The 11242-nt window shown below is 36.1% G+C and overlaps 1 protein-coding gene across 1 annotated transcript; it reads left to right on the forward strand.

Annotated features, from left to right (window-relative positions):
* The first annotated feature begins 5867 nt into the window (after window positions 1-5867).
* Window positions 5868-10464, forward strand: LOC122313480 (coproporphyrinogen-III oxidase 1, chloroplastic). The gene is made up of 8 exons (XM_043128540.1): window positions 5868-6750; window positions 6846-6921; window positions 8076-8170; window positions 8599-8682; window positions 9533-9620; window positions 9723-9847; window positions 9933-10031; window positions 10153-10464. Exons 1-8 carry the CDS (start codon window positions 6139-6141, stop codon window positions 10219-10221), a joined length of 1248 nt encoding a protein of 415 aa, XP_042984474.1. The 5' UTR covers window positions 5868-6138; the 3' UTR covers window positions 10222-10464.
* Window positions 10465-11242: the final 778 nt, after the last annotated feature.

Genomic DNA, 11242 nt, shown 5'->3' on the forward strand with positions numbered 1-11242 from the left:
GCGTAGAGTCCGAGGAGTGGCGCCATTAATGCGGCGTGGCTCCCTGACTCATTTTATCCTGTGGATGTTCGTTGTTAAGCCTTTCCATACTTGTTGTTAGGAGATCGAGGGTCCCCAACATCCTTCCCTCCTTTCTATACAGGTTCCTGAGGGTTAGGTGTCATTAGAGAATGTCAGGGTGGTGAATCCCATCTGCTCCCACCGTTTGTTTTTTCCATGTGAGGGTTGCTTCAAGGGTTAGTTTTGCTCATGGGTGGAGTATTATGTAGAGATCATGTGGCTCCTTTAAGAGGAAGGTAGTTGGGCCTGGTTTAGCTCTCTCCCCTCTCCCCCTGAGGTCCATTTGAGCTTGCTACATAGACCAATAGGGGAGGGAAAACCCCCTTACACGGGATATACCCGGGTGTGAAATGCAGTCATCGGCTCAGGTTTTATTCGGGCCAGAACTCACAACTATCACCTAGATAACCAGGTTTCCGACCACCTTGCCCTGATGAATGGTCCTATCTATTTTATGAGTAAGAAGTTTATCTATAAGCCGAAGTGATTGCACTGCACATTCTCTATGAATATGTAGGAGGTCTGTTATTTTGGTTTGCAAGCCTATTGTCATTGTGCATGTAGCATGCCTTTGGTATCTAATTAAAAGGTATGTTTAATTCATCATCATCATCATGGAACATTGTAACTCCACAACCATATGTATGAAAGGAGATTTATTCATGGCTTATTTGGAAAAAGTTTTTATCTTAAAATTATCATCTCATCTCATTTCATTTCCAAACATCACTCAAATACAAAAAATTTTTAAACTAATTGTTACAACTTTATCAAACTTTCAAACAAAAATAAAAAATAATTCAACTTTTTTAAATCTCCAAACAAAAATAATATTAAAAAACTATATTATAACAATATTTTAATTTTATAATATTTTTATTCAAAATTTTCTCTCTCATTCTCCAAAATCCTATAAAATATTAATTCAAACGATTTCACTACTATTTACAAACTATTTTATTACTATTCACAAAATTTTCATCACATCTCATTCCTCAAGCTTGTCCTCAGTCTATAGGTCAATTTTCACTACTTGATCATGGTTCCAATATATGAAAAGTGAGTTTGTTCAGTTTGTAAGGCAATTGAGGTTTGTTCGGTGTACAAGCTTATTGCCACTATACAACATGCATCTCTTATAGATGGATAGAAGTGCAATCCATGCAACTTCAAGTGCATTTTTTCATGATATATATCGTTTGACTTCTGTTATATTGTTCGTGATAAAGGCAGCCTTAGGCATTTAAATATATGGCTCGGCCTTATTTGAACTTCATTAACTGATCTCCATGATGCATAACTTTATTGAACAATGCTACTTACAAGTCGGTACAAAAAAGAGATATTCTCTATATTGTTGAGATGACATGATTTGATTAATAAAAAAATTTTAAAATTAAATTTTCATACCAATTAAATCATGTAATGTCAATAATACGGAGAATATGTCTTACTCATCTAGCTCGTAAATATAATTTTCCAACTTATTTCAACGAGATAATCAATTTAGCATGCTTTGAAGTTGGAACGTGGGTTAGACCTCATTGTTTTCTCTGGGCTATTTTAATTTCAAAATGTGTTGTTCCTTGGACCTTTTAGAAACCTTTTTGTAGTTGCAGTCCAAGTTGGTTACATGTTGCATTTTAGGCTTGTTGAACCGACCCATTGGACTTTGGGACCCATACTTTGACTTCATCCTGCAATGATCCATTCCACATGAAAAACCACACTACATGTCTCATGTCTAACATGCAAGACTTTTGTCTTAATGTGTGAATTACATTCTTAGAACATCTTCATTGGCTTGACCAAAGTTCAAGAATGGCTAAAATTTGGATAATATATGCCAAAAAAACCTCATATTAGATTGGACATTGTTAAAATAATTTGTATTTTAGCTATAGTCATTCACCAAATATGGAATACTACAATAACTTCAACAAATATTAAAATAATAGTTTTTCACTCCAAGCAAACACATAGGAAGACTACAGGGAACCACGCGGGAACTAAACCCCAGTTTCTTCTCTCCATTCTCCCCTTCATCCCATAACTCTCTCTCTCTCTCTCTCTCTCTCTCTCTCTCTCTCTCTCTCCTAATCCTGATTTGTGAAACTGAGCCCCTCCACTCTAGCCAAGTTGATCACTTCCAACAAGGTTTTTTTTGAGCCATGACTTTTAGATTCCACACTTTATATGGTAAGCCCTAAGCGCCTATGACACTTTTCCTAATAGTTGTTTGTTCTGCTCTTGACTAGTCTTGGCAGTGGCAGCGGGTGTGTCTAATGTGCTGTTGCTCTGCCCCTCTGCAATTTTCCTATTCTCTTGGTCTCGGCCTTTATCTTCGGGTTGGAATCCCTGATTAGGTATGCAACTGGCTACCCCATGCAAATCCACTAGCAGCCTCCCACTTCTCCCTTTCACATTTGGTCAAATTTTTGTAAACTTTTGAAGTTGATGGTGCTTGAGATTTATTTCCTTATGTTTTCATTTGTTTGGTTGTTGAGAAAACTAAGGAGGTGTGAAGGAAATCTTTTGAAGCTTTGAGTATGGTTAGTTCTCATCTTGAGAAAAGTTTGTGATGGAGGCTTAGACATTCTTATTTTATTTTTCTTACTTGTTTGTTGCCAATAGGATACTCTTGAGCAACAAGTTTTTTATCTGAGATCAATCAGAATTTTAGTGCTGCTATTATGTGTTGGAATTTTAGTTTGGGATTCTGTGTTAGTACTTTTGTCATGTTTCATGTAGTTCATATGTTCTGGTTAGTAACATATGTTGTTCATCAGTTACTAGGCATTGTAGCTGTAGATTAAATTAACTTCATCAGTAATTTGTACTACACTTGAGAATGGAGGATAGAGTCTGCGATGCCACTTTTGAACTTTTATTTCTGTCATAAACCACTTCAATATAGTTGGGTTTGAATGGAAGAATTTCTCATTGTTTTAAAAAACCACTTGGGCAGTATATATGCATATAGAGTACCATTCTTTTTTTAAATTCAACTACCATTTCGGTCATCAGTATCAACAAAACCAAAAAACTATATGAAAAATTTTCATTTGCATCACATGTGCACAACTTGTCTTCTCCAAATTAAGTTTTAAGTGACCCTTTACTAGAGAAGGTAGACTCTAATTCCATCATAACAAATCTTTGAAGAACCTCTTGCTCCCCTCCTTTTGTTAAAAAAAAGAAAAAAAATTAAAGTCTGAACTAGAATTTGTTTCCCTATTAGCATGCTCAAACTTAAATTGTCTCGTTCCTTGTATATTTGACTATATTCAAAATGTGTTTTGACTTTGTTACTTGCTTAAATTGTTGTTTTGACTTTGTTACTTATTTACTGTTTTATGAAAGATGGATTTACATTTAAATTGTTGTTTTGACTTTGTTACTTGCTTATTGTTTTGACTTTGTCTCCCCTACTTAAATTGTTGTTTTAACTTTATTACTTGCTGACTATTTTATGAAAAATTCACACTTATTGGAGGATCGCTTTTTCACCACACTCTTGCAAAGTGGTGGAGAAGATATTAATAACCCCTCATGGCTAGTGTCTTGCATGATGATGTTGAGCTAATATTGAAGTGACACAACCCGAATGGGAAGTAAATGCACGAACTAAACTATCTCAACGGGGTGTGTCCTTCACTATAGAGGAAGACAACCTTCTTGTATCAGGGTGGTTCAACATTAGTATAGATGCTATTAGGGAGACTGACCAAAAGTCCACCCAATTGTGGATAAGAATCTATGATTACTTCAATACTTTTTAAAAACTTAACTGACTTGAATGTTCTGTGGGGTTGTTGATTAATTGATGGCCAACAAATCCAAAAAGCTACAAACAAATTTTGTGGTTGTTTGGCCCAAGTTGAATCAATGCATCCAAGTGGTACCAATGAACAAGATATTGTATGTTTCTAATTATTATAAATTTGGCATGAAATATGTATTAATATTTTTATAATTGTTGTTTAGATTGAGAAAGTAAAGGTAATGTACTAATCGACTAAAAAAGCTACCTATAATTTGGACCGTTCTCGAAACCCATTGAGGCAACAATCAAAGTGGCAAGTGCATATGGATAATTTGCCAATGAAGAGAAAGAAAGGCTGCTCTACCATTCTAGATGCCAATGCTATGGATGTGGACATTTGTGAGAGCATGTTTGTCAATGTGGATAGGCCACTAGGCAAGAAAGATGAAAAAGAAAAGGAAAGAAAAAGAAAATGCAAAGAACCTTCACCTATTGAGTTTGATAAAAGGTTAAGTCACATGTAAAGTGATAGGAAGATAATGATAACTTAGCGATGGAAAGCGGTAAGCTGAGCTGATAGGGATAGGACTGAGATGATAGAACTTAAGAAGAAGAAGATGGAGATGGAAATCATGAGTTTGAATATTGTTAACATGAATGCGGTACAGCGAGAATATTTCAAGTCACTTCAAAGGGAAATCCTAGAGAAACATAGGAATTGATCACTTCAAATGTAATAGCTGAAGGATGGAGAAGTGCACTAAAGAGTATCGTAACTGGCATAACATAGTAATTCCTTGATTCTTTTCTATTATTTGTGTACTGTAACATGCTAAAACAACATTTGTTGCAAATTTGTGAAAAAAAAAAAAAAGCAACACTATAGGTAGGTGCAGAGTTTGTGAAAAAAAAAAATCAACACTGTATGTAGGTGCAAAGTTTGTAACTATTGTTTTTTATTAATATATTGCACAAATTTGTACAGTTTTTAATTTTGTTTTTGGTTAACAATATATTGCACAATTTTGTAATTCTAAGCTTAATATTGCAGAGTTTACATATGTGGCTATAAACAAATTAATACTAGAAAATTATTAAAGTCTATCTCATTGATTTTATCCTATGAAAGTCTGCATCCCTTTCTGTGCCAACTTTTATGGATGGCTGTGTTTTATTGGTACTACTCAGAACAGTTTTTTGCTGCTGAAGCTCTTTGAATACTTAGAATTGTTATGTGGATTTTTTTTGTAACAACTCATGTGGATGTTTTTTGTAACTTCAAATGCATGACATATTTATGAGCTTTTTTGGTTTAGCTTAGAAGATTTCTGGTTTTTTTTTTTTTTTTTTTTTCCCGGTTTAGCATAGAAAATGTGTGTAACAACTCATGTGGATGTTTTTTATTTTTTATTTGTAACTACTGTTATATGTTGTAATTTGAGGGTTTATTTTTGTGCTGCTGTTAGACATGGCATGTCATTAGACATGAACACAAATATGTTGCCAGAAATGGTAATTTTTTGTTGGAAGTGCATATTTATGTAGATGTTTTTTTGCTAGAAAGTGTTGGAAGTGCAGACATGGTAATTTAGATAGGTACATGTGTATTTTGTAAATTAAGAAGGTGTAGGTGCAGACTTCTGTGAGTGTTGGAGGTGTAGACATGGTAATTTCTTGTAGGTGCAGATTTTTTTATTGACATGAACATGAGTATGTTGTTAGATATTTGGTCAGTAATTAAGAAATTTATATAAAATTTTAGATCAGTCTTGATAAGGTCATTAAGTATTTTTTTTTTTTCATTTTTTAAATGCTTACACATTTTAAAAAAAATTACTATATTATTTAGAAATACTTTTTTAATCACGAAATACCAAAAAAAAAAAAAAAAATGGAAACCCATGTCTAGATCGATTTATCGGGCACAAGCAGCATTATTCTTTTCTATTAATTAAACTATTATGATTATTTGAAGTCAAAAGTTAGCTGGCTGGAAGGAAAGGGAAGGGATACAATGGGCGTGGCTGTTGGTAATGGCTTTGAATTTTGAAACTTCCAATTTCGAACAGTTTTACAGTGCTGTTATAGCCTGTTGTTTTTATAGGGACCCACAGTATTATCCTATTGTTTCACAGGGCTTATCGTCTGTCTTTCCCTCTCAACAATCTGAGACCGAAGCTTCATCCTCATCGCCATGTTAGTATACCTGTAGCAGTTTGCCGATGAGTAGAGACTAGGGAGAGTCGAAATCAAAACCCTACGGGAAAAAAAAAAAAAAAAAAAAAAAAGCAAAGCCAAACCAGGGAAGAGCGATGTCACCTGCAACAAGTGCCATTGCCGCCTACTCATCTTCCTCTTACTCTCCTTCCACTCTTTCCCCCCTCAGCTGCTCCTCATCACCCACCTGGGCAAAAGCTAAATCAAAATCCCAACTTTTGCCCGTAGCACATCTAACCAGTACTAGAAGATCCCTCCTACGCTTCCCTTCCTTTTCGTTTAATTCTGATAAGCCCTCTCTCATGATTCCTTCTGCCATCTCTATCGAGAAGGAAACCCCAGAGACCCATCGCCCTAGCACTTTCCTCCGCGAATCTGACGATGTTCTCACCGCCCTCTCTTCTTCTTCATCTTCCGTGCGGGCCCGCTTTGAGAAGATGATTAGGGACGCACAGGACACCGTCTGCGAAGCCATCGAAGCAGTTGACGGAGGTTCCCACTTCAAGGAGGACGTCTGGTCGAGGCCTGGCGGCGGTGGAGGCATCAGCAGGGTTCTACAAGACGGCGCAGTTTGGGAAAAGGCAGGGGTTAATGTCTCCGTTGTCTATGGGGTCATGCCTCCCGAAGCTTATCGTGCCGCTAAGGCCTCCGCTGATAATCAGATGAAGCCCGGTCCCGTTCCCTTCTTCGCCGCCGGAATTAGCTCTGTACTACATATATATCTGTTGCCTTTCTAATTGATGCTCCTTCCTGATCCATTTGTCTATATACGAAAATGTTTTGAGTTTTCTCTCGTCTTCAGGTTTTACATCCGAAGAACCCATTTGCCCCCACATTGCATTTTAACTATCGGTATTTCGAGACTGACGCTCCCAAAGGTAAACATTACTTCCCAAATGGAAATGTTTTTTCTTGAATCGCTCGTGCTCCTTCATGTTCGGAATAAACCATGCTATTCACCTGCATTTTGCTTAGAGTTTGCTAGTACATGTTTCTACTGCTCATCTCATCTGAACCTACTACTGTCAGCCCCATGATTATGTCTTCTTCCTTGTTATCATAACCTTTTATACTATTTATACTCTGTCGGCTTAGTTTTGTGTGTTTCATTCGGGACTATTAGACTGAATTACCGCGATTTCAACTTGACTATTTATCCTAAGAGGGGAAAAACAGACAGAAGCAATGAGAACTTCCGAAGGAATTTACTCCTTTGGGAAAGAAGAAAGTACAAGCAGTTTATATACATGAGAAGATGAAAGTAATATAGAGCTCGCTTTAACTGTTTTTCTCCTGAAATAAAGGGAGAAATATATTTTTTTGAGTTTGTAGGCATTATGGTTTTCATTTCAACTACAGATTGTCAGATCACTTTGTGGAGATACAAGATGGAGGTTAATAAACCAGCATTCTCTGCCTTGAATTCTTTTCTGTGGTTATTTCTTGCACGAGGTTGTGTTATCTTTGTCTTCAGGTTATACCAACTTCTTGATGGGAAATTCAATCTCTCTTTTTGGGCTTTGCTCAGAGAGAGGGATTTCTAGATTGGACTTTATGTACATGAAACAAATTGAACACTTCAATTCTGATGTCAGTTGACTGAGTTACTTGAAAAAGTGCGCTAACTCGCATCAGCAAATTTATACTGTTAAGATATTTTTATGGGTAAATTATGCAAACCACCTGGGTTTGTTAGTTTTACTTCTATTTCTAGTTCATGATCATTACCCAAAGTTACTTCGGCTGGTAATTCAGTAAGAAAATTTAATTTTTTTTTAATGGTACATGAATGTTAGAAGGGGAACATTTGTTATATGGATCACAAACCTCAGGAGGCAAAGTGTAGTCTTTTGAAATAAAAAATTCCCTGTCATTTCCCCAAACCTTGGGGGAGTGTAACCCACCCTCTTCATCTTTCCTCCCGTATATCTGAAAACGGGCATACATGTTTGTTTCACCAGCCATGAGTGTTCATAATTAGTATCATGATACCTTGTATTGATTATTGATGCTTCACTGTGACTTCTTGTAGATTCCCCTGGAGCACCAAGACAGTGGTGGTTTGGTGGCGGAACCGATTTGACTCCTGCCTACATTTTTGAGGAGGATGTCAAGCATTTCCATTTGGTATTTGATTAAAATATTTGACCTTAATTAATTTCCTTTGTTTGAACTATTGGGCAGCATTCATAAAACAAATCATTTTCTTTAGGAGTACCTAGATTCAAAAAATTTGAATAGTTAGTCTATTTGGAATGAATTGTAAATGGAAATTTACTTTTTCTTTATGTGAGAAAAGCAGCTAGTTATGTTTGAACCTTTGGATTTTTGCATATAAAAAATTCATCGTCTGCCTGAAAGTGTATCGGTTTATCACCTCTTGATTTATAGTAAGTTCTGATGTTTACTTGTTCATATATAACAGTCTTAAGAAGAATTGCACGTATTGTTTGATTTGTATCTTCAAGAAATTCTTAGAAGCTCTAGAAGTTACGTTTATTTTATGACAAGACATCAATGGACTTGGGCATATGCATATTTGCAAATTTCTGCAGGCTCAGAAGAGTGCTTGCGACAAATTTGATCCTACCTTCTATGCTCGATTTAAGAAGTGGTGTGATGATTATTTCTATATCAAGGTATTTTCTTTCTAAAGCCTTTGACCTCTATATCTTAAAAATGGTGCTGGTGATGATTGTATTTTTATAATTCTTATTTTAAATATTGCTAACATCTCATTACTAGCAAAACATGTACTTGAACTCATGTTAACAAATTGGATTGACATCTCAGTCTTTGTATGACGTCTGGAATTTAAATGTGTTATATGGCCACATGTCGTACACAATGCAATCCTGACATTTTGCCCTTGAGGATCTGGCCTAGCCAAGTATATGGATTGTTTTCCCCTATATATATCTTGATGGCATGGAAGAATGAGACCATTTTGGGCCAACCTTTCGGAAAAACAAGGGCTAACATACTACCTTTGAGGGCACTTGAAGTAGAGAATTGAGAAGTGTTCAAGAAACAACAGGGTAGGACTACTTACAGAAAGAAAAAAGAGAAAAAAGACGGTAGGACTCCGATATATCGAATGGATTTTTGGATGTTGTTTATGCATTGAACAGCTGATTAGTAAATACATTCATATATTTTGTTTGCCTGGATGAAACATGCGGGATAGGAATATAGGTCCATCATTAATATATGGATTTAGGGAACGCTCTATGTCAGTTAGCGAACACTATATGGAGTTCGGTTGTCCATCATTATCAAAACCTATAGTATTAGGTAGATCTTATTATCATATGCATGGATTCAGAAAGAAATCTCACAATTTCTGACCAAACTGGACCTGTGAACTTGCCCAATCATACTCCCTGTATGATTACTTATAAAAAAAAGTTATACTCCCTGTATAGTTGGATTTCACCATTTTTGGGATTGCATAAAACTTAATTTACTTACAAAGAACTGCTTTAGCAGCACCGTGGTGAGAGACGGGGATTGGGTGGAATATTTTTTGATGATCTAAATGACTATGATCAAGAGATGCTTCTTTCCTTTGCCACAGGTAATTACTTGAGAATTTTGAATTGATGTCTCATTATGTGGTTTATCTTTAGTTTTGTGCACATCAATCCCCTTCATGCTCACATCGATTGTTGACTTGTAGAATGTGCAAATTCTGTGGTTCCTGCTTACATACCAATCATACAGAAAAGGAAGGATATGCCATTCACAGACCAACACAAGGCATGGCAGCAATTGCGAAGGGGGCGCTATGTAGAATTCAATTTGGTATAACATTGGCCCTCAAGTTGTCAGACGTGTGCAACATTTTTTCTTAATGAGGCCTTCCTAACCTCTTTCATTATCTATGAAGGTTTATGATCGGGGAACCACATTTGGACTGAAGACAGGAGGTCGAATTGAGAGTATTCTTGTTTCTCTCCCTCTAACTGCTCGGTGGGAATATGACCATGTAAGTTTTTTTTCCCGGATCTCTTTTTAAAATTTGGATGAGGTTTTATATATGATGCAACCGGGAAGTAAATGTTATATGCTCATAATGGGAGGATGCTTTTGTTGTCTGATGTGTGCAGCAACCGGAAGAGGGAAGCGAAGAATGGAAACTATTAGATGCCTGCATCAATCCAAGGGAATGGATCTAACATTATTTAAAAGAATATATCTCTCTCCCTTCCTTTTCCCTCTCTGTTCTCGTTTCAATCAATGTTTCGTTTTTGTGACAGATATAATTCACTGGAAGTGAAAGGTGATGTAGATGAAAATCATATACTGTATGAGTATGACCTTTTGTAAGGAACGAAAGAAAATCTTCTAGTGAATAAATGCTATGGTGGCTAGAAATTGCTAGTGATTGCATAATTCTGCAATCCATTGTTGATATCAAAGGAGATATAAACTTCAGCTTTAAAATTTTTATAAGCATTCGGTAAGTGGAAATATTGTGCTTGTGTATATGAATAGAAAAATTCTATACACTATACTATTATTTTACTTGTATCCCACTATGTAAGATGTGATATATTTACCACAATTAAATGATTATTTATTGTATATTTTTTTATTATTAAATGGTGATAAATATGTCACATCATATAATAAGATATAAGTGAGATGGTGTGATGTATAGCATTACTCGTAAGACATTTAAAAGGTTCGTGCAATACAAAATACAAAATTCATTGGGTTCTCGACGAGTTTTAGGTTCGTTCACTCTTAAATGTTGTAAAACTCAACTGTTCTGCAAATGCCGAACGAAAAGCAAAAGAAAGCTGAAAGAAAACTACTCTGTTGCTGAACGAGGTCTCTAACCGAAAGCAAAAAAATTAAAGTATGCAAGATAATAAAACCTGCTGCTTCTCTTAAACAAGAAGAAAAGAAAGAAAACTGAAACTCCAAGCTCCTGTTGCTGCCAAACCGAAAGTAAGAAAAAAATGAATGAAGGTAAAAGTCAAGAAAAACAGCAGCCCAAGTCTTGCCCCCTGCTGCTGCCAAACCGAAAACTCCCAGCCGTATAAAACAAGTTGAGAAGTAAAGAGTCATCTCCTGTTGCTGCTTTCAGTCCAGCTATCCTCCATCTGCTGCTGCACGTTCAGTCATCTGATCAACGTGATTTGCTCCAGCATGCAGAGTGTGAGCTGTCATTGACCTTCCATGTGCAGAAAC

The sequence above is a fragment of the Carya illinoinensis genome, chromosome 6, assembly GCF_018687715.1.
Source record: "Carya illinoinensis cultivar Pawnee chromosome 6, C.illinoinensisPawnee_v1, whole genome shotgun sequence".
NCBI classification, from domain to species: Eukaryota; Viridiplantae; Streptophyta; class Magnoliopsida; order Fagales; family Juglandaceae; genus Carya; species Carya illinoinensis.